The sequence below is a fragment of the Leptopilina boulardi genome, unplaced genomic scaffold (genome assembly GCF_019393585.1).
Source record: "Leptopilina boulardi isolate dan_hultmark-lab unplaced genomic scaffold, ZJU_Lbou_2.1 LbouV2_300, whole genome shotgun sequence".
NCBI lineage: Eukaryota > Metazoa > Arthropoda > Insecta > Hymenoptera > Figitidae > Leptopilina > Leptopilina boulardi.
Genome location: NW_026137864.1, coordinates 1,097,338 through 1,122,042, shown reverse-complemented (window position 1 = coordinate 1,122,042; position 24,705 = coordinate 1,097,338). Strand labels below are relative to the sequence as shown.

Sequence of the window (24,705 nt, the reverse complement as noted above, 5' to 3'; positions counted from 1 at the left end):
AATTATTAAAAATAATTGAATTTCGTAAGAATTATAGTTGAAATTTTTAAATTTCAAAAACTTTCAGATAGGAAATTTCAGAAGGTATTAAATTGAAATTTTTGAAAATATGTAATTAAATTTCAAGTGATTCTGAATTAAAATTTTCGGTAATTTTATTTTATAATTTTTTAATTTTTGTTTAATTTTAAAAATAGTTTTAAATTAAGAAAATCTACATTGTATACTAAAAAAGACGTTTTTTGTTCAAAAATTAAAAAAAGAAAAAAAAAGTCGGATAATCCGAGGTCTGAGTTTAAAATTTTTGTTAACCGTAGAACAAAAAAAATTGCGATTTTCGTACAATATTAGCCGCGGTTATAACGATACCTAATGTTATAAAATATAAATTGGCAAAAGTGAAGAAACTGTTTTTTTTTAGTTATTCAAGCTTTCTTTATTTTTGAAATCAAACATTTTTTTAGAATAAAAAAAAAATTTGAATATTGTTGGACATTTTTTTTTTTTTTTAAGAAACACTTCTGTAGTTTATTATTTTTTGTTTTTTAGGGTCTTGTCTTTATTGTTAAGACTTACCGCTAAATTTAATACACATCACATATTAATATTCCCTTAAATTATTGTAATTATCTGGAATATATACAAAAAGCCAGTAAGGGGAAATCTTATGACATACGTCGATACATCAAAAAATTGTGTAGAGTCCAATTTAAGGTTTTCTTTGAAAAAAAAAAACCTTGCAGTTTTTTTTTCTATCTTTCATTCTTTCTTTTCATCTAAATGCATGACTCATACAGGTCTCTCGAGTGTTTCAATTAAGAATATTAATAATAATAATAATAATCTAATTAAAAATTAGATTACAACATTAACTTATATTGTCAGAAGCTTTTAAATTTTGGTGCAGGGTGAATTTACGTATAAAGTATATATTTATATATATATATGTATATATAGAAATCAAAATCAATTAAACGTGATATGAAAAATCTACATTAAGGTGTAAAAATAAGGGGGAAAAAAACCCTAATTGTATAAACCAAATAAAAAGTTGACAAAATTGGCTTCTTGGATGTAATCAATTATGTAAAAAAAAAAAAAATTAGGAAATAAAAGAAAATGATCTTAAATCTGAATTATAACGACTTTCACACACACACACATCTTGTATGATTTAATCGTCCTTCATTTTTGAGTCCGGTGATTTGTCTCCATTCATTGGTGAATGTGAACGGCTACGGCTCTTACTGTGCTTGCTCATGGATCGTGATCTCGATCTGTCACCCCTGGAACGTTCCCGGCTTGATCTCTCCCTAAAAAAATATTCAAAAAAAAAAAAAAACATTTTTTTACATCATTCTTTTCCCAAGACAATATTTTCAAAATTATACTTTGTTTTCGTCTTTCATTATCTCTTTTTCGTTTTTTTTTTTGTTTTTTTTTTTGCGCTCAAGCTTGGTTAAAATTTTGACTTTTGAAAACTCACTTTGACGGTGACTTCACTTTGGACTTCGACTGCGACCTGGACTTTGACCTCTCAGCCTTGGACCTAGAACGAGATCTGGATTTGGACTTTGACTTAGATTTCGACTTTGAGCGGTCTCTTGATCTGTAAAATTATATTACCAATAAAGAAAGGATAACATTGATTTCCAATGAATTTCAACTTTTTTTTTTGTGCCTCGTGTATTTCGTGTGAGATTCAATAATTCGAAAATGAAAATGACAAAAATTAAATAAGAAATAAAATATAAGTTTGACAATATAAAAATAGTTAATTTAAATAATTGTAAAATTTAGATTTAAAAAAAAACGATGCCTTTTGCTTTGGTAATGCAATTCAAAAATTTTCACAAAAAATAATTATCACATCTAAAAGGCCGTGTTCAGAGTCGTTTTCTATCTCTCATCAGTGATTTGCGTTTCAAAAGTCACAAACCTAACAAAAACTCGTACTATTCACAATAAATGAAAAAAATTTTCAATAAAGAAGAAAAAAAAATTCTTACAAAAGGAAAAAACAAAATGTTCCTTTCGAAGAATTTATTTATTTTCTAATATAAAAGAGGAAATCATATCCTTTTGTTCAGAAAAAAAAAATTTTTGTTGTTATAAATAAAAATCACATATATAAAGGACTCTTCTTATGTCCTTTTTCAATTTTCTGAAATGAAACTTCACAACATCGATGCAATCAGCCCAAAGCAATGTCAATACAAAATAAAAATAATATCAAAATATATCATCTACAAAGTCAGCTTGAAAAGTGAATATAAAAGACGAAAAGAGCAAAGCACAAAAATTACAACTATAGAAATCTACCTTTCTAAAAATTGTCTACTAGAGTTTAATTTTTTTTTTTTTTTATTAAAATAATTAATTATAAATATTTGTAATTTGACTTTAGTTAAAATAATAATAATAATAATAGTAATTTACAAAAAATTTCTAAATTAATAATAAACTTATAAAAAATGTACAATTCTAATTTTTACAAAAATTATAAAGATTTGTCAAATAAGTGCAAAAATGCATGCAAAAGATGAAAATATTTTTTTGTTGAAAAACTCAAAAAAAAAGGTGAAAGTAACAGATCGAAAAATGTTTTTTTTATACCGCATTTATGTACAAACGGAAATTCTTACTTGGACTTTGATCGTGAGCGGCTGCGTTCCGGTGATTTAGATTTGGACTTGGATTTCGATTTTGAATGAGCTCTAGATTTGGATCGGCTGCTTCGACGGCTACGGCTTCGAGAGCTACGACGGCTCCTAAAAAAAATTTTTTTTTTCAAATTGTTTATTCAAGTTTGCCATAAAATTTTCATTATAATTTTCCCTGATTTCTAGACAATATTTTGTGTTTTTTCCTGTCATTTTCGAATTTTGTTCTTTTTTATCAAAATGTGAATTCCATTAAAAAAAAAAAAAATTCGATCAAATGAAAATTATGTTAAACAAACATTGTATAAAGAAATTTTAAATTTTATAAATAAATTATTACAAAAAATTTGTAGCTTTAAATTTTTTTTGATACTTTTAAATATTTTCCAAATTTTCAATTGAAAATCTTTTAAACTTTAATCATCAACCAAAAAAATATAAATGCTAAACTTCGAAAATTTAATTTAAAAAAATTTTAACAAAAATTCTGTGAAATTACTTACAATTATTTGCAAAAATTTTTAATTAAAAATTTTCTAAAATTCAATTATTGTTGAAAAATTGTAAAAAAAAAAAATCTTCAGCAATTCAAATTTCAAATCTTCTGAAATTTAATTAATTACAAAAATCTTAATAGGGATTATTCGAAAATTTACGTATTTTATAAATATTTATCTAAAATTCTTTGTCAAATTAATAATTTTTAATATCTTTTCAAAAATTTACAGGGGTTGATACGGTTTCAAAATTTAAAAATTCCCTGACATTTCTATACCATCTTTCTCAAAATTCCCTGACCGAATGTCAAATTGTTATAATAAAGTTTTAATTTATATAAAAAATTCAATGTAATTTACAATAAAACATTTGTAATTAACTAACAAATTTGTTCAGCATCTAACTTGAAAAATTAGTTATTGAAGTTTTTTCAAATTAGAGGTAAAAAAAATGAAATAAATTCAAGTTTTATTTTGGTTAGAATTTTTGGAAACAACGTTTTTTTAAAACAATTTTTAATAAAATTCCCTGACTTTTCCAGGATTAAATGTAGAATATTAAATTACTTTAAGTCTTTTTTTATAATAAACTAGTAATGAATAAATTTAATTTTTGGCATTTTCAAGTTTCGGATCGAATTTAGAGGAAGAAAAAAGTCGTTTTAGTCCATTTTCATTACAAGAAAACACAAAAAAAAGTCGCTTCTTTCATTTTTAAATAAACACAATTAGTTAGTAAATATTTTATTATTATTATCAAACAATTGTAATTAGAAATTAAATAAATTTTATTAATTCCTTAATAAAAATGTTTCATGGGGATATTTTCAAGAAATTTTATTTACAATATTTCAGAATTAAACAAATTTTCAAGAATTCAATTCAGTATAGAGCAAATTTTAAAAAATAATTTATATTTTAAAAAAGAAAAAATGTTTGAAATATGATTTATGCAAATTATTCGAATTCAGAAGTTTAAAAAATGTTTTAAATAATTAAATTTTAGAAGAACTTGATTAAAATATTCAAAAAAATGAATTTAGTAAAAATTTTAGAAATATTTGAAATTTGAAAAAGTTGCTGTCACCATTTTTAGAAGTAAATTAATTTTTGGAGAGTTCAAGTAAATTTTTTTTTTTTTTAGAAATAATTGAATTTCAGGAAATTTTTAATTAAAGCTGATAAATTTTAATTAATGAATTTTTTTTTACATAGGTATTTTGAATAATTGAATTTAAAAGGACTATAAATTGAAAAATATTTTAAATAATGGAATTTTTAAAGAATTTAATTAAAATTATTAAATATAATTAATTTTGCGAATAATTCTAGTTAATATTCTTTTAAATAATTCAATTTTGGAATGGCTGTGAATTTTATTCTAAAAAAAGTCGTATTTTCTTTAAAAAATGTTTTAGAAAATGTCGAAAAAGTCACATTTTATTAAATTAAGTTGAAAATAGTATCAATTACATTGAAAAAGAGTTGAAAAAATTGTGCAATCCGAGGTTTGAATTTTGCATAAGAATATTTACATAAAAACGTTTACGAATTTTGTGTTTCCAAATGCGGTTGAAAAAAAATGAAAATTTCAGGACCTAATGAAAAATTCAAGAACTTTTCCAGGTCGTTAGACACCCTGTAATTCAATGTTTTTTAATGGGTTTTAAGAGCGAAAAGAAAATCAATTTACCTTGAGCGAGAACGAGATCGACGACGAGATCGAGACCTTGATCGCGATCTTGACCTTGAACTGGATGATCTTGAACGACGTCCACGTCTCTTGTCTTCAATTAAACGAATTCGGCGACCATTCAATTCCGTGTCATCTAGCTTTTCAATTGCATTCTTCAAGTCTGAGTATGTAGCGAATTCTACTACTCTGTAATATTTTTTTTAAAAAAACAATGTAGGATTTTAAATTAAACATTTTATCAATTAATTATATTTTATATAATTCGAAAGTTAGAAATAAATATAAATTACAAAAAAAACTAGATAACAGGTGGTTAAAAAAATAAAAGTAGAGAAAGTAAAGTAAATAAAAAAAGCAAAGAAAAATCGATTTTTCAAAAATATTACTAGAATTTAAAAATAAATTATATTAATAACCCAAAAACTGAACATTATTAATAATTTTACGTTTTTTTTTTAAATTTGTTTAAACAAATCATAAGCATAATTTTTTGAAGAAAAAATTAAGAAATAAAATATATTATAGAATTATTTTACAAAATGAAGAGAAAATAGAAAATTTAAGGAAAATAAAATGTTGAAGAAAAGAAAAAATGAGAATTTTTAAAAATTATCAAAATAATTACCTTCCTGTAATTAAAAATTGTAAAGGGGTCAAAAAGTAATAATTACAACAAAAAAATATCAATTAATAACATTATTTAGTTAATTACCCTTCATTTCTGCGTTGCTTGTGTGCATCTGCGTATGTAACTTCGCCAGCTTGTCTCATGTAATCCTTCAAGTCCTAAACATTGCATAAAAACTATTAGTCTCTTATCAAAGAGAGTGAAGAAAAAATAAATTTTGTTTTAAATTCTAATAACGTAGTGTACTTAGTCTGATACTGGAATGGTTAAAGGGAACGCTGTGCACTATTAATTAACATCCCTTCAGGAATTCCATTTGATGATTGCTTGTAGATTTACTTGGAAAGATGTGTATTTTTTTTTTTTTTTTTTTAAAATTACTGCATAGACTTCGACTATATGTTATTAATTACATAAAAAAAAGAAGAATAAAATCTAAAAAGTATTGTGAAAAAAAAATGTTTGAATTCTAAACATTAAATTTTTTTTTTTTAAAAAACATTTTTATCTCTGTCTATACAGTTCTCCATTCTTCCTATTACTACAATATGTGCCCGAATTTAGAATAATTAATTTGTAAAATAATTTCTTTCTTTTATGCAGTGCAATGTTCGCTAATATGATTAGTACATTATAATAACACTCCATTCTACAGAAATCGTTAAAACTAGACATTTTTTTTTACATACAATTTTGTAATTTATAACAAAAAAATTTCAAAAACCAAACTTTTAAGTAATTAAAATATCTGTTTTTATGAAATAAATTTTTTAATTCTGTATTATTGTATTTAGTTTTGATTATACAAAACAAACACTATAAAATGTGACGCGCTCTGAAGAAAAGGGACCTTAGAAAGAACCGAATTATAGGTTATGTTTATAATAATTTTACCTTGATTAAAATTATTTTATTTATATAAAATAAAAATCAGTTTTTATTTTGAATTTAATAAAGACTTAAATATCAATAATTTGTATCGAAAATTGATCCTCTTATTTTCACTTCGAAATTTTAAAAACATAACCTATAATTTTTTTTTTTGCTTCTAAGGTCCCTTTCTTCAGAGCGTGTCACAAATAAAAAAAAAAATTCTACAAATCTTAAAATCATTTATCATTTCTGTAGAATGGCTCACAATCAATCAATATTGTAATTGTAAATAAATAAAATGAGATGAAAATCTAAAATTAATATCCAGTCTAGATAAATAAACAAACATACCATTAAAAATTGTGTTACTACAAGCAATAGAAAAAGAACAAATGATTATTAAAAAAAAAAAGAATCAATTTGTTAAGAAATCATTAATGAAAAAAAGAAGATGAATATTGGTTTAGTAAGACAGAATAAATAAAAAAAATTTCTTTTCCTCCATGTTGAATCCAAAGAATGAAAGAAACCATAATAATATTCTGAATTTTTTTCCTTTAGAAATAAAATGAAATTTGGTCCAAAAGTTGAAAGAATATTTGCAATTCGTCCAATTTCAATTTCTTCCTCTATATAAATTAATTCTCTCCTCTTTGATGACCCAGATAAAATTTCGATTCCACAGATATATTGTTGGATGAAAAATACTCGTGTGGGAACCAGGCACGTTTTTTTTGGAAAAAAAAATCATTCTCTCAATAATCCAAAAACAATGGCAGCAATTTTTTTTCCACTCATGATTTGAGAATCAGCCAACAAAAGTGGGATTAAATTTTCATCCATTGATGTTTTTTCATCTTGAAATTTTTATCAATATTTCTCTCAATTGTCACTTCATCCCTCTGTGATTCTTCATTTTTCAATTGTTCTTCTTTTTGTTGTTGTTGTTGTTATTGTTGTAGTCCAATGAAAAGTTTCATTTTTGGTTAGAAGCTTTGCGTCCTGTGTTTGCTGGCTTAAAAATATTTATACAATTGCGACATTGCCATGCATAGAGAAAAAAGTTAAATGCTCTTTTTTGTTAAAATTACTTGCATGAAAAAAACATTCAAAATTTTGTTAAATTAATTTTCCTTTGTCCATAATGAGAAAAAAAAATGTAATTCCAATTAAAGATTCAAATCATCTAATTTCGAGCACAATATAATTTAGATAATGTGATTTTAAACGTTTGACTATTTTTTTTTCATGGCTGGACAAATTTTTTAATCTCTTTAATTGTAATTTATGATTATTTTGTTTTATAAAAATTTGTATTATGCAATAAAAAAAATATTGACAGAAAATAATTACAATTATTAATTTGAATATATAAATAATATTACAACTTTCCACGATAGTAAAAACCTTATGTGGAGATAAAAAAATAAATTTTCTATTATTAATGCTAAAGTGAAAATCAACTAAAAATCGATAATTAACAATAAAAAGTGAAAATTCGATTTTTTTTCCACGTAAGATTTCTTTTAGGGTGAAACGCCGCAGATATAATAAATAAATAATTTAATTTCAATTTAAGAAAAATTTATATTAATTAAAATATTTTATTTTACCAATTTTTTTTTCATTTCTAACTAAAAAATTAAATGCTTCTGCAAATTTCTTCACGCATAAAAAAGAACAGTTTTAATTTGCTAAAAAATGTTTAAAATTTCCGTTTTAAATTAATTTGTCCCGCAAAATATTTCTCTCATATAATTGCTTCAAATAATTAGAAAGTAATTTTTCAAGTGACAAATAATTTATTAAATTAAAACTTATAATTTTCTAAAATTTCTAAATTTAAATTCACCATTTATTCGACTCAAATAATAATTATTTGATACAATTAAATATTTATTTGATAATAATTTTCGTTAATAATTCCAAACTAAGAATTTATTAATTTTTTTTTTTTTTTTGTTATCCAGGCCTCGAATTGACATTAAGGCGCAAAAATAGTAATTTTAGTCGTTTCAAGTGATTTTAAATTAAAAATTTTTGTTAATTTTATTTGCTAATATTTTTTAAAAATTATAAACAATTATTAAAATTTATAAAAATTTTAATTGAAAAATAGTTTAAGATAATTGAATTTGTGAAGAATTTTTGTTAAAAATTTGTTAAATAAATGAAATAAAGAAGATCTGCATTGTATACTAAAAAAACGTATTTTGTTTACAAATACTTTTAAAAAATGTAAAAAAAAGTCGCATTTTATTGAAATAAGTCGAAAAAAGTCGTATTTTTGAAAAAAAAAATCGGAGAAATAGTTTAAGATAATTGAATTTGTCAAGAATTTCATTAAAATTATTGAAAATACTTAATTATACTAAAATAAAAGACGTACTTTTTGTTTTAAGGGAGCACTCGCAGTTGTAGCGCCAAAAAATAGACCTTTTTTTATGAATTTTTTTCTCGTACACCATTAAATTTTTTCAAAATATCGATTTATTATTTAAAAGTACATATGTGACCTGGACATTGAAAAGGGGGCTTAAGTGCGAAAAAATCAATAAAAAATTAATTTTTTTTCTACGTAAGCCCCCATTTCACTGTCCAAGTCACATATCAGGGAGTCTAACAAAGATTGAGAAAAAAATTCCCTGACTTTTCCCTGACTCCTCCCTGACATTTTTTGATTTTTCCCTGACTTTTTAATAACCTTATTTCTGCTTTTTTGGACAAAAATATGATTACTGACATATTTAACAATAAATTAATTTCTAATGGTAGTAACAAATGGTAATAAAAACCATTCAAGTATTTTTAGATTTAAAAATTTTTAAATTCAACAAAAATTTTAATTTTTGTAGAAATTTACAGAAATTCCCCTGACTTTGAATGAAATTTTCTGAAATTCCCTGACTTTTCCCTGACCGTTAGACACCCTGCATATATTAAACTTGAATTTAAAAAAAAAGTTAAAAATATTAAATAATTTTAAAGTTATCTCCTGTCAAAGTTTAACGTTCGATTTTCGTAAAAAAAAATATGTTAAATTTCAAGACAATCGGTTCAATAGTTTTCAAATAAGAGTGGTCACCGACTTCAAAAATGTACTTTTGAGAAAAACGTGTTTAAAGTTTTAACTCACATTTACATGAAGATGGAATTTTTTTTTTTTTTTTTTTTGAAATCAGATAGAATCATCAATTCCTGGACCATATAATAATTCTTCCGCAGATGAAGCTGCTTCCAAAATCCCAATTCAAATATAAAGGTATAAAGACCCACACGGCCGTTAGCCTGTTCTTAAAATTTTGTAAACATATTTTTCACTACATATATACTCTAAGAAAATGCAAGAAAAAAAAATCGATTTTTTGAAAATTACAACTGTGAGTGCCCCCTTAAAAAAAAGTCGCATCTTATTAAAATAGGTCGAAGATAGTTGTATTTTCGAAAAAAAATCATATAATCCGAGGTATTTATCATCTAGCCTTAAAAATCCTGACGAAAAAAAGAAAGAAAATTTGCAAAAGCATTTGAAGAAAAAAAAAAACTAATCCAGCCTTTCGAAGAAATTTCAACTGCATATTTTCCCAATTACCTACCGCTCGACGTCTATTTTTTTTTTTTTTTTTTTTCTTTTAACAACTTGAATCTCTATTGTGCACAGTAACATGAGACATGTTTTTTTTTATATATTATTAAATACATGTATGCAGAGAAGTATTTATTTTTATAGTAGTAGTAATTTTAAAGAACTATGAGAACGTGAATATAAATAATCTAATTGTAAGATTACACTCGGTTAAGGTGACGCATTTACCTTGGGCCCAGGCACCACCTTGCTTACGGACAGAGAGAAAGGCCAGACACACACAACGGCGCTTGTGGTTGGGTCGGTCCAACTTGTGAATCAGTGTGGCACAGTCGCGGATGATTCGAGTTTTGGACCATCACACACGTGTCGGAGGAGGCCCCCTCAACCCATTCGCTGCCTGAACATTACTTAGAGACAGCTTTAGGACGGTGAGATGGTGGTAGTACTGACTGGTAGTGGCACACTCGAGACGTATAGGAACATTTTACCAAAATTCTTTCAAAGTTATACAAGACAAATATTCCAGTAGTATTTTTTTTTTAAAATATAGAAAAAAAAATTTATGGAAAACTACTGGCTAAAAAGGTAATTTAAAAAAAAAAAAAAAGAAAGAAAGGAATTTTCACTGGATGAGGGGAATAATTGGAATGGATTTTAAAAAAGAAAAAGAAAAAAGAAAGGGGACTGGAGATCGCAGATCCATTGAATAATCCCGACGTTAACCAACGACCTGTCTCTCTCTGGATTATCACTGAGTATTGGCGCTTATCACTGGATAGAGGTGGGTGGTAGATAGAGGTGGCAGTGCCTCGAGGCTCGCTCTCTCTCTCTCAATCTCTTTCGTTCTCTCTCAACCGGAAAACATCAGAGAAACCAACCTTGGTGCCCCCAACTTGACCATCAAGGCGGGGACCCATCGCGTGCATCGTCACTATTTTCTCTCTCTGTCATTATCATCGAACATCGTCTCAATTGTGGCCCTATCTCGGTCGCTCCTCCACGACGAAGAGGACATGACTCTTCGGAAAGAACATCAATTTTTATTGTTTTTTTTCTCTTTCTTTCACAATTCTAATTTTTTGTGGAACGTAAAAAAAAAATCAAAAAATTTGAAAAAAAAAAACAAAACAAATTTGCCGATATAAATCAGCTAGTTATTTTTCTATCTCTGTCAATTTTAACCAATCGGATAAAGGTAACGATTGACAATGTAAATTGATCAAGTAAGGCTTGGGGTATTTTTTGCAGCTCGTTTTTTTTTTATTTTCGTTTTCCTTGTGTCTTCCTTCTTCTTTTGAATCCTTCGATTGCGTCCTGGTTATTTCCCACAAGTGATTGGATTAGGAATTTGGCCCGGACTTCGGAGTCTCTCGCTCTTTTTTTCTCTCTTTCTCTCGTCATTGAAGAAAAAAAAATTCGTGCCTCTGGTTTGTTTCTTCCTATCTCTCTCTCTCTCTCTTTCTTTTTCTCTCTTTATATTTCCATCTCTCTTTTTCGGAATGAGCCCTTTTTTTGCTTTAGCCACCAGACTTACTTGATCAAAATGTACATATCAAGAGATTCGAAAAGAGTTATTGAAAATTTTTTTTTTTTTTTTTGCGAGAAAATGAAATTAATAAAAGAAAAAAATTCCCAAATATGAAATTAATGATTTGAAAAAAAAAAAAAATAATGATAACTGTAAAAATGTATCTTCTGTCATCAAAAAAACTAGTTTGAGCTTAATAAATTTGGAAAAAAAAATTATACGGAAAATATGAAAAAAAAATTTCGTTTTTGACGAGCTCAATTCAGTTAATATATATTTTGTCTTAAGGAAAAAAAGGACGATTTCTTACCTGCCAGCTGACACGGCTCGATAGATTCTCCACAGTCAAGCGGTACTCGGTCCGGGTTGGCGGTCCATATCTAAAAAAAATAAAAATGTCCATTAAAATACCATGTAAATGTTTTTTTACACTAAATTAAATTTTTTTTAATTTTTAATAAAAATGAAAAAAAAATTGCAGTTAAAAAAAGAAAAGAATATTTTGTGAAAATATTTTTAGAGAGAGAAATTAAAAAAAAAAAAAGACAAAAAATAAGAATAAAATTGAAGATATGAAAAAAAAAATGTATTATACTTTTTTTAATTTAAAGTTTTAGAGCGTAACATTATAGATGTATGTACCTGGGCAATGATTGCTTGTAGCTAGATGCAGTCCTCGTGTTTCTGTTCACACTATCTCTGCAAAAAGGGATCTCATGTGAACAGAAATAACGGATTGTTTGATAAAACCTTCAGCAAATAACTACTGTACTGCACTCATTGCTCAGGCACACAATCAATCACCTGTTCCAATCGTATCAAATCTACTCATAATGCAGCAATAGCGTACCTGTCGTGTCGCATTTCGTCTCGGCTGTAACAAACATAACATTACATATCAATTAGTCACCTATCAACATATCTCTCCACCTCGCTCAACTAGCAGCAGTTTTTTTTTTCTTTTCTTTTTTCATTTACATTTTTCAAAAAAAAAAAAAAAAAAAAAAATTTACAAAACAAAAACTTCTTCTAAAATGGGGGGAGCGAAAAAAAATTCATTTTTATAAAAATTCTTCTTTTCTTTCAATAATTTTTACCCATTAATAAAAAGGAATTTCTCACAAGTCAAATTAAAAAAATATAAATTAGTAAGTAATTACTTATGAATAAAAGTAAATATTGAAATATAATTCAAAAAAATTCTCTTAATGTACTAACACATTTTTTTTTTTTTTTAAATACGATCTCAAAAATTTATCGTGGAAATTTTGAAAACAAGAAATTTTGATTTTTACACTGTACAAAAAAAATTAAAATAAAAACAATATTCGCCTAAATAAATAAACGAGAAAAAATTATCAATTTTTAAAATGAGAAATATCAATTTACTAATTTCTTTGAAAGTAGATAATCACTTATTGCCATTAAATTTTTCAAAATTAATTTTCTTACAGGGGGAAAAAAAATTATGATTTACAATAAGAAACAATTTTTACATTTTAAAACCCTTTGAGGACCAAAATTTTTTTCTTTAAAAAGAAAAAAAAAACGATACTGATGTTCACAACGTTTATTATCAATGATTTTCAAAAAATATTTTTTTTTTTTTATAAAAAATTCTATGAATTTTTTGTCTCAAAGATATTGCAATTTTTATTGATCAACAAAAAATAATCGTCTTAAAAAATAATTTATTTCTAAACATTGATCATAAACCGACTTTACCACATTTTACAGAACGTTGTAGAATCCAGCATCGTAAAAAATATCAAAAAAATTTTGTTTTTGAAAATTAATTTTTTTTTTTTGTTTGAAAAACAGACTTTTAAAAAAGCAATTAATGAAATTTTTAATTTAACAAAATTTACGTTCTTTAGGGGTTTTAATTTTTTTCTTATACATTATTGAGAATTTAAAATTTTTTAATTTAATTTTTTTTTTTTTTTAGAAAATTCTGTAAAAATAACTTCTTTTACAATTTCTATTATTTTTATGTCGTTGAAGTTTGCAACGTTAATTGATCAATGATAAAAAAAATAAAAAATATTTTTCACTTTTCATGGGAAAAAATACATTGAAAAAAAAAAATTATTTGATTCAATAACTCGATTACTTGACTAATTATCAAATAAATATTTACTTGAACCAAATAATTTTTATTTTAATTAAATAAATTGTATTTGAACCAATAATTTCTTTATTTAAAATAAATACCATCTCAAATAACAATTATTTGATACAAATAAATATTTATTTGATAACAGTCAAGTAACCGATTATTTGAATCAAATAAATTTTTTTCAGTGTAATAAAATTAACTAAAAATTTGTTCATCGATAAACGTTGATAAAAAAAGTTACAAACGCCTATAAACGTAAATTTCATTAGCCCCTTCCCTTAAAGAAAAAAAAAAGTTATACAGCAGTTAGCCAAAAAAAGCAAAAAAAAAAAAAAATTATCCATGTTTTCTAAAAGCAAAACACTGGTCCTCAAAAAATTTCAAAAAAAAAAAAATAATTCTGCAATAATAAAACAAAAAAAAAAAATAAAAAGCGTAAAAGCAAATAATAACAGTACAATTATAATAACAATATCAATATGTAAGCAATATTTTACCTATATATATAATATAAAAATATTCTGAATAATACCTTAAAAATTGCGAAACAAAAAAAAGAAATTCTTGTATTCAGAATTCAACGATAATTTCCTCTCTTGAATCGGTGATGTGCGAACATAAAATAAAAATTCACAACACAAAATAACTTTACGTAACCATCAGATTCGGGGGAAAAAAAAATTCAAGAAAAGAAAAAAATTTGAAAACAAAATTATTTTTTATATTTCAAAAAAAGAAAAAAAAAAAAAAAAAAAAGTAAAATCGAAGAAAAAATAGATGCGACATTCCACAAAAGGGACTTTATATATAAAAAAAAATTGTACGTTATGTTTAGTGATAGTTTCTTTTTTTAATTAAAAATAAAAATTAATTTTTAAAAAAATAAAATATATATTTAAAGAGATGAGTATTTTCAGTTTAAAAATCACAAACATAACCTAAAATTCTTTTCGGACGTAAGGTCCCTTTTCTCGTGAAGCGTCACATATTTAAAAAAAAAAAAAAAAAAAAATCGCACATCCCGAAAAGAATGGCTGCAGGGGAGGAGGGGATAATTAATCGCATTTTTTTTTTTTGTTTGTTTGTTGATAAAAATAAAAAAAAGGATAGCGTGTCTTACGCAGATCGCCTCGAGTCCCCATAACCACCACGGGAGTCACCATAGCGCCACTGGTCACTACCCCTAGGTGTACCCCGGGCCCTCTCTACAGTAATTCTGTAACAAGACACATTGGATATGCTTACTTGTCTCTCCAGGAGCGTGAGCGTCCGTAGCCACGGTCGCCTCGCCTCCCTGAAACACCCCGTGCTATCTCCACCGCCACTCTGAAACACACCCAACAAAACCCCGCCTAAGTCCTCGACTAATTCTTACTTCTAATTGCAGTTTTCCTTCCTTCCTTTAATTTTTCTTTTTCCACAGCCTCCTCTCGTCATTATCATCATCATCATCATCATCCGTTTTTTTTTTCAAGTTTTTACTCAGTCCAGCCTCTGAGGCGTAGTCTCCTTTCGCGAATCTCTTCATCTCCTAAACTATTATTGACTGCTGTCGTTTGCAACTTACGACCAATTTCAATTTTTTCTTTTTTCATTTTAGTCACACGACAAGCTTTTTCTTCAGAGGAATGAGTCACCTTATAACCAATTCTACTTGTTACAAAAAACAATTTTTCATTCGATAGGATTTTTTTTTAAAAAGTTTTTTTTTTTTTTTTATTGTATAATTTGTTTCTTTTTAGCAAAAATTTTCTAAATCCTTTTCTTTTTTAGTGAAATCATAAGTTGGTCCAACTCAATATAGTTGTGTATGTATTTATAAATAAAATTTGTAAATGTTTTTTTCAGTGTGAACAATTTTATTTCGATTACTTTGAAAAAATAAAAATTATCATTTAAATAAATTCAACAAATCTGCAATGAGATTTGATTTTTTAACACCCAAAGAAAATATATGTATTTCAGGGTTACTATAAAAAAAAATTTTATTCTTCCCTGATTTTCAGTTAGAATTAAAATTTTTTTCCTTAACTTTAATGAAAATATTTCAAGAGGTTTACAATTATAAAAAATTAATGACAATAATTTTTCCAAAGCAAAATTTGAAATTGAAAAATATAGTTTTAATAAAAGTTTTAGAAATTTGATATTTTTCCAATAGTTTTCCCTGACCCGTGGCAATCCTGATATTTGTCTCAGAGCCAAATAAATATTTGCTTTAAATAAATTTTGAGTTAAATAAAAAGTTATTAAGCTCTGAGAGCTCAAATATATTTTTATTTGTTTCAAATAAACGCCAATAAAATATTTCTTTGGGTGTACAATTGTACATATTTAGGGTGTCTAACAAGAATTGAAAAAAAAATTCCCTGACTCCACCCTGACATTTTTTGATTTTTCCCTAACTTTTTAATAACCTTATTTCTGCTTTCTTTGGACAAAAATATGCTTACTGATATATTTAACAATAAATTAATTTCTAATGGTAGTAACAAATGGTAATAAAAACAATTCAAGTTTTTTTTAGATTAAAAAAAAGAAATTAAATAAATTTAATTTAAATTTTTAAATTCGCAAAAAATTTTAATTTTTGTTGAAATTTTCTGAAATTCCCTGACCGTTAGACACCCTGATATTGTTATAAAATTTAAAAATGATAAATTTTTTTTTAGATTATGTTGTAGAAATCGTTTTTGTTAATCTTAGAAAAATTTACTCTTTATCCAAAGACAACTTTTAATGGTTCAAAGCGGTAAAAATAAATTTAAGATTACTCTCTAAATCTGAATTAGTAAAAAAAAGTTTACTAATTTGAATTAGTGACTCACTTTTTGCTTCTCAATTAGTAAAATTTTACTAATTATTAGTGACTTTTACTAGCAATTAGTAAAATGATTATTATTATTATTTTTCCTGTTTATATTTTCATTGTGTTATCTATTGATATCTTCTCTCTCTTTTTATTATTTCCAAAAATTCTATTTCTTTAAATTTAAATCCAATTTCTTAATATTATTTTATATTAATATAATTATATATTATTATATTAATTATTTATTAATTTATAATAATTTTATAATTAAATTTTTGACTATTGAAATAACATTTAACTTTTATTTCAGCAATTTACATTCGATTTTAATAACATCTATCAATTTAAACTTAAAGAATATCAAATTCTACATTAATATACCGTTTTTTTTTTTTATTGGAGTAATTAAATTTTTCAGTAAATTGGCAAAACAATTACATATTGAAATTATTTTAAAAATTTTTATTTGAAATAAATGATTTTTATTGCTTTTAAAAAATAAAGTTGTATTAACATTAAGAAAAAAAAACATTTATTTAAAATTATAATTTATATATATATTTTTAATATTTAAAAAATAATATTTGATTATTTTCCCTATACTTAAATGGAATATTTATTAATTAAATAATTACTCAAATTGAACTAATAAATAGTTTGTTTTTTTTTAATTTTTATTATAAAAGATAAAGAAAATAAGAATTTGGACCAACTTCTACTCTTGATTAATTATTGAATTCTTTTTCATCCCAGTGTATAGATAATTAATATGTACAATAATAATATTAATAATTATTAAAATTTTAATTAAATCAAGGCTTTTATAATTTTTAATTTAAAAAAAAAAGTATGACTGAATTTTCCTGTAATTCTCATATTATTATCATTAGAAGATTTAAATATTCATATTTATTTATCCAACAGTAGTAGATTTAGAATATTATTTTCTTCATTAATTCAATTACTGATTGTTGGATTGAAAATATAAATTGAAAAAAAAATATATTCAAACTAAAAATAATAAAAAGCATTCAAAAAAAAAAAAAAAAAAAATTGCTCTCCTCAAGCACATTAAAAGTTCAGAGATCAAAGTGCTTTCAAAAATCCGAAATTTTACACAAAATTGCTTTCAAATTTTGTATAGAATTTATTTTTTTTTTACAATTCTTATTATATTCAACAAAATATAAAAATCCACAATTTTAATAAATAAAAATTTATTCTTTTGAAATGCTTTAGTTTAAATTAGGTACTTTTTATTTGATTTTTCTCTATTTTAGAATTTTTAATATTTTATTATAATTTATTTATTTAATAATAGATAAATAATAATATTAATAATAAAAATTTTAATATAAATTAACTGTGAACTCTGAACAATTAGAGAAATACTGTAGACTCATATTTCTTTCTTTTTTTTTGCCAAAAATTTCACGATGCCTAAAATTCGTGCAACAGAAAAAAAAAAGTGCAACATAAGACTACGACAATAGAAAAGTCTACAGCACTATATTATTAATAAATAATTTCAACAATTTTTGAATAGAAGCTAACATTTAAAAAACACAAAATTTATTTTTTAATTTAGGTTTAAAAAAAAAAGCCAAGAAACTTTTCTTTTGGAACAGTTTTTATCGTATTTACTTATTCCAAAAAAAAAACACATTACTTGCTGTAATTTTTGAATTATTTTATAATTTCAATTTTTAAAAAATGAAATCAACATTTCTTTTTTTTTCAATGAATTCTACTATTAATTTACTCATGAATTTTTAATACTCGTAATTAATTCCTAATTGAACACCTTGATGCAAGAACAAGACATACCCAATTAAAATTAAATGCGTTATATCTGATTCTTGAATCGAGGATAATTATAAATAAATTCAAAAATTTAGCTAAATCCCAAAAAAAAAATCAAATAAATTAAAAATTAATAAACATAATTTGACGTTTTCAAAAAATTTTCAATAGTTATAGGTAACTCATTCCACCTAATTCTCAATATGATCCAAAATTGGAATCTTGATTGCATTTTGATTGAAATCAAAATTCTCTCAAGTGTTGAGAAAAAAAAAAGTGGATCACAAGGAAGTTGCGAAAAAACTCAATTCTCAGAATAAGTGTTCTCGATGTAAAAATCGATATCTTATATTTTACAAAATTAAGAAAATGTAAATTAAGATTTCAAATCCTGTTTCAATTAATTTTGTTTGTTTTTTTTTTTTTTCAACCGGGGGAATTGATGGAAGTAGTTCAAAATGGCGGTAAGTCACAGCGCACTCTCAGGTCAATGTACTAAACAAGACCGTCTTAATGCATCATTTACGGAGGCAGACTATGTCTACAGATTTCAGGGATTCGAGTAAACAAAGCTCAAGAAGAATTTTCCTAATGATTCTCTATTTACAATTTTTATTAATATATAACATTTACTACAAAAAATCGACAAATCAATTTACAAATATTTAATTTTTAAAAATGTGTTTTCATTAAAATCCATTAAAAAAAAGTTTTGAAAAAACATTTTAAAAAAATTCATTATAAAAAATACTTTTTTAAAAAGAAGTAATATTAGTAAATTTTTATATCGACAAAATTAATTTTTAAAAAAATTATCAAATTAAGAAAAATAAATAAAAAAAAAAAAGAAAAACATAGATAATCATTAGGAAAAACACTTAAAAAACATTGCTAAGTGAAATTTATTTTTTGAAATTGTCAAATTTTTCGAAAATATTTAAAAATTAATAAAATTCATGAAAAAAAACAAACAATTATACACTTTAAATAGAAAATGTTTTATATCACTTAGCAGTGCTTAAAAAAAAATTGCATTAATAGACCAATAAATTTTGTATGAATAAATCATTTACATTCTCTATAGATCTTGAAATTGTGGTATTTAAAAATAAACAATGAAAAAATTATACATTTACAATCAAAATTTTAAAAATTTGAATTTTTTTTTTTTACAAAAACAACATTTAATCCAGTAAAATAATAATATTAGAATGAAAATTATTTTTAAAACAATTTTTTTTTTTTTTTTTAATACAAACATGCAAAATTTTTAATGAAAATTTATTTTATTTTTTAATTAAAATATTATAATTTAAAGAAAATTAATTTATAATTGATCAAAAAGCAATGATTTCAAATAATACTCTAAATGAAATTTCATGCACTGAGAAAAACAGCTTATCAGTTTTTGAGAATTTAAAAAAAAAATAAAAAAAAAAAACAAGTCTACTATCAACCACAATAAAGATCTTTTGATTGATTGATATTAAATAAAGGAATTTTCATCATACCTCTCGCCTAGAAGTTCTTTTCCATTTAATTCGTAAACAGCGTCATCCGCGTCTCTGTAGTCTTCGAATTCCTATATAGAAAAAAAAAAGAATACTATTATATAAAAATTTGTATTCAAGAAGATTTTTGTATTTTTTTTTCTACTAAGCAGCAAAGTAAAATTTTTCTCGCACTGTTTTTTTTTCTAGTTATAGAGAGATAATTTTTTTCAAAGCGAATTATTTTTTCTAAATTTTTTTTTTTTCTTCTCATTTCGAATCAATTTTCATTCTCAAAATATTACGATATTGTCACTTATATATTTTTAATAAATATACATGATTTTTAAATTTCTCTACCCACCTTTTAAAAAAGAAGCTTAATTTTCGGAAAAAAAATAATTTACGAAACTTACTTTAATGTAAAGTGTTTTAATCCTCCGTGGCGTTTTTTTTTTTTTTTTTTTTTTTTTTTATAGAAAAATCAAATACCGATGCAAAAAAAGAAACAAAATGGAATTAATTCTAATAAGCCAAAAAGAATTAAGTGTCGTATCGTGTAAATCGTTGTTGATCGATTCGCTTCTATTATAACTTACAAAGCCTCGTAGAATAATCGACGTTCATCTAAGCAGCCATAGTACCATTGTGCAGGGTTCAGGGTTTTTCAGATCATGAGAGTGTGCCTACTTTTTTTTTTTTTAATTTTCTTTTCTTAAACTACAAAACGTTTCACCCCCTTCGGACAAATTTAAAAAAAAAAAAAAAAAAAAAACTTATTTTTTTACACAAAAAAAAAACGCGAGAATTATGAAAAATAAAATTTACGAAATTTTTTTTTTCTTTTTTTGAACAAAGAGAGCGAAACGAAATGCGAGTTTCTCTCTGAATATACGGATACTTACAACAAAGCCATAACCATTCTTGATGAGGACATCGCGAAATCGACCGTAGCCTCTGAAAAATCTCTCAAGGTCTCTTTCCCTGGTGCCGTATGGAAGCCCACCGACATAGACCCTTGTCCCTACCATACTGTAAAAAAAACAATTGATTCACATTAGACTTACCACAAAGGCAAATCCATTCTTCATAGCAACCTCCTTGATTCTACCATATTTCCGGAAGAACTTCTCAAGGTCGCGCTCTCGCACCCGGTATGTTAATCCACCAACGAATACTCGGGTGCTCATTCTTAAAGGAAAATATAAAAACACCATACATAACAGGCTTCCTTGGGAACCTGCCGTTTATTCACATTATATAAACATAAAAATAAATTGGCAAGTTATTCGATTAAAAACAAAATAAAGGCATCACCGATTTTTTTTTTTTTTTTTTTTAACTACATTATATATATATATTTTATATTATTTATGAAGAAAGAAAAATTATTATTAGAGATAAATTTGAAAATTAAACTAAGAATAAATTATTTAATATATAATAGAAAAATAATTAATTGTTGTCTTAATAAAAAAAATTTAATAAGAGAAAATTTTTATATTTGAAAATAAAAAAAACAAAAGTTTATTATAAAGTTTAAAAATATCATCAATTGCGTAATTTTTTTTTTTTTTTTAATTTTAAAATAATAAATAAAATGTTAAAATTTCAAATAGAAAATAAAATAAACAAAACAAAAGTATCTTTAAACAATCTCGAATGTAACAAAAATCAATAAGTTAAGCATTGATATATAAATTAAGAAAAAGGCTTCTATCGATCTTTTTTAGAAAAAAAAAAAATTATTGTTAGTACTACAAATAACTTATTTCATAATAGTAATAATAATAATAATAATAATAATAATAATAATAATAATAATAATAAAAATAATAATAATAATATAATCTATATTAATTATAATTAAATTATTTTAATATACATTAAAATTATTCTTTTTTAGTAAAATAAATTATTTTACTATATATAGTAATTATAAATTACCAGGCCTCGAATCGACTTTAAGGCGCAGAAAAAAATTAATTTTAATTTCTGACAATTCAATTTTAGAATTTTTATTTGAAATTTTTTTAAATAATTGAATTTTTAAAGAAATATTAAAATTATTCAAAATAATTAAATTTCGAAAAAATAACAGTTGAAATTTTTAGAAATAATTGAATTTCGAAAAAGTTACAGTTGAAATTTTTAGAAATAATTGAATTTTCGTAAATTTAAAATACAAATTTTTGAAAATAATTGAATTTCAAATGATTTTTTATTAAATAATAAATAAAAATAAATAATTTTTAAAAATAAAAAATTCTATATAATTTTTTGCCTAAAAAATATTTCTTGTAGTTTTCATTGTAATCAATAAATTATAAAGAAATATTTTTTAGGCAAAAAAATTATACAATTTTTTATTTTAAAAAATTATTATGTACATTAAAAATTGTTTATAATAAACGTTGCATAATTTAGCTTCGTAAATATTTGGTAATTTCTGTTGCTGAAAAATTTATTAGAAATTACAGATAGAAATTGAATTTCAAAAGTTTTTAATTGAAAAATGCTTTTAGATAATTGAATTTTTGAAGAATATTATAAAAATCATAAAAAATAATTGAATTTCGGTAGAATTATTTGAAACTATTGATAATAAATAATTATTAATAAATAATAATAATAAATTTAATCGATTCAATAAAAAATTTAATCAAATAAAAATTCTATTCAATGCAAATCTAATAAAATTAAAATTTGTTCAAATGCAAATTTGAATAAAAAAATGTAATTCAAAAGGAAATTGAGTCAAAAGCAAATTTGGTTTCTTAAGGAAAATTCGATGAAATGTAAATTTTGTTAAATAACAATAATTAAAATGGAAAAAAAATTTTAAATTTGATTAAACAAAAATTCAGTCAAGTAACAATATTCTGTTAATTGAAAATTCGATTTTTGTTTCTAAAAAATTTTTTAAATTAGGAATTTAATTTTTTTTTTTAGAAATTTTAGACAAAAATTGAACTTTAAAAGTTTATAATTGAAAAATGCTTTTAGATAATTGAATTTTTGAAAAATATTATTAAAAATAATTGAATTTCGGTAGAATTATTTAAAATTATTAAATGAAAGAAAATTTTGAAAATAATTGAATTTCAAGTGATTTTGAATAATAATTTTTGATAATTTTATTTGCTGATTTAAAAAAAAAAAATTTAATTTATTGAATTTGTAAAGAATTTCATTAAAATGATTGAAAATAATTAATTTAGAGAAGAATTTTAGTTAAAAAGTTGTTAAATAATTGATGAAATAAAGAATATCTGAAAAAGATTTGTATTTTATACTAAAATAGACGTATTTTGTTTAAAACTTTTATAAATAATATTTTATTATTTATTTTAATATTACAATAATATTTAGTACTTAGTACGAAAGAGCATTTGATTTTGTTTTTGTAAGCCCGTTTACTATTGTAAATAAATAAATAAATAATGTAAAGAAAAAAGTCAAAAAAGTCGCATCTTATTAAAATAAGTTGAAAAAAAATGTATTTTTGAAAAAAAAGTCATAAAATCCGAGGCCTGTATTACTACTATATATAAAATAAATTAATTTAATCCTATAAACAAAAAAAAAAAATTTAACTCTATAAATAAAAAATAAGAATTATATAATTAATCACGAAATGATAAAAATTAACAATTAACTGATAAATAACAGTAATAAATTGTAAAATATCTTCACGTGATAAAAAGGGGATGATTCATTTGACTTTCCACATGAATACTTTCACTCATGGCAATTTAAATGCAAAATATAACCATTGATCTTCAGAGTAAAAAAAAATAAAAAAATAAAACCTCTCAAAAACGAATTTCATACACGTTTTATTCTACCTAAATAATAAAATTAATATTTTCATTGAAAACATTTGTGAAATTTATTCTTTTTAGACGCCGTGAATCCCTAATATTTTTTCAACACGCCTACCTAAATATCGTTCTATCAATAAATTAATAGAAAAAATATAGTAATAAAAATTTTACGAACAGAAAAAAATGCTAAACACAATGTTTATAAAAAAAAACGCTTCTAAATAAAATATTAACAAAAAACAAAACGTAACATATTTAAACATGATTAGTAAAATAAAACATTTGGAATAAAAATTGTTTTGTTATTAGGGAAAAAAAACAAGTTACAAAGGGTAATTAAATTTATATAAACAATTTTTTTTTTTTTTTTAGTAAATACAGCAATTATTAGAAATGACGCACTTAATTAAAAAGCTGCACGTATATGACAGGCGTGACTTACAAAAAAAAAAAAAAAAAAAAAGAAAAATCTTAACCTTTTTAAATATGCTGATCCGAATATCCTAAATTCTAAAAGAAATTAATAAAGAATTGGATAATAAATTGAAAAAAAAGATAAAAAAAGACATTTTTGTATTTTTCTAGAAAAACGTTCGGCAACGAGGATGATAATTACGGAGAATAAAGTATGGATGCGCATTTTAAGATTGGACGATCAATATAGAGTAAAATTGAAAAATTATGAGTAAAACTAACCTGAAAATTTATTTATTTAATTATGTAGCTTTTGTATTTCCTCACTTAATACTTGATAAACCCTGAAAATAAAGTTAAAATATTACACCACTGAAAAAGTAACGATCGGCGTCTTGTAGCAAGATGGCTCACATTAACGATAGAAACAAAACGGGGTTCACATAACTAAAAACAAGGAGGGAAATGCCGCCTAGTCTCGAACCAGACGATTTCCGGTTATAATAGAAAATAAGCGCGGCGGTCATTTTAAATTGAATACGTGAAAAAAAATTTATTTTGGAGAATTTTTAATTATTAAATTTGTTGTTAATTATCAAGTAAGAATATTCGAAAATTACTATATTAGAAATTACATATAATTATAAAGATTTATTTAATTTAACATCTATAAGAAAGAAAATATTTTTATTCCGAATGATTTATTTTTTAATTTAAGTAACATTTAATTAAATTAATATATTTACATAAAGATAACAAAGTGATA

General features: G+C 23.6%; 2 protein-coding genes across 10 annotated transcripts in view; one reads left to right on the top strand and one right to left on the bottom strand.

The window, feature by feature from the left end:
* Window positions 1-24,705, top strand: part of LOC127282524 (3-ketoacyl-CoA thiolase, mitochondrial) — a 208,842-nt gene that overhangs the window by 142,848 nt on the left and 41,289 nt on the right. The gene's annotated exons all lie outside the window — the stretch shown is intronic.
* Window positions 1,091-24,389, bottom strand: LOC127282525 (serine-arginine protein 55). 9 transcript variants are annotated; one of them, XM_051306810.1, is made up of 12 exons: window positions 24,222-24,389; window positions 20,604-20,730; window positions 19,720-19,790; window positions 14,839-14,919; window positions 12,325-12,348; window positions 12,117-12,173; window positions 11,785-11,854; window positions 5,569-5,642; window positions 4,854-5,042; window positions 2,646-2,771; window positions 1,487-1,609; window positions 1,091-1,313 (listed from the first exon to the last, which is right to left on the bottom strand). In XM_051306810.1, the coding sequence occupies exons 2-12, from the start codon at window positions 20,727-20,729 to the stop codon at window positions 1,175-1,177; spliced, it is 1,080 nt and encodes a 359-aa protein (XP_051162767.1). In that variant the 5' UTR covers window position 20,730; window positions 24,222-24,389; the 3' UTR covers window positions 1,091-1,174. The 9 variants fall into 9 exon arrangements, with proteins under 9 accessions (XP_051162767.1, XP_051162764.1, XP_051162771.1 ...); XM_051306807.1 differs by lacking the exon at window positions 14,839-14,919 and adding an exon at window positions 14,714-14,809; XM_051306814.1 differs by lacking the exon at window positions 14,839-14,919 and adding an exon at window positions 14,714-14,809 and having other exon boundaries at window positions 1,487-1,549.

Coding starts and splice junctions, on each gene's coding strand:
- LOC127282525 (XM_051306807.1), bottom strand. CDS start 20,729: ATGGTAGGGACAAGGGTCTATGTCGGTGGGCTTCCATACGGCACCAGG. Junction 2,772..4,853: donor CGATCTCGTTCTCGCTCAAG/GTAAATTGATTT, acceptor AATTTTTTTTAG/GAGCCGTCGTAGCTCTCGAA. Junction 1,314..1,486: donor AAAGTGAAGTCACCGTCAAA/GTGAGTTTTCAA, acceptor ATATTTTTTTAG/GGAGAGATCAAGCCGGGAAC.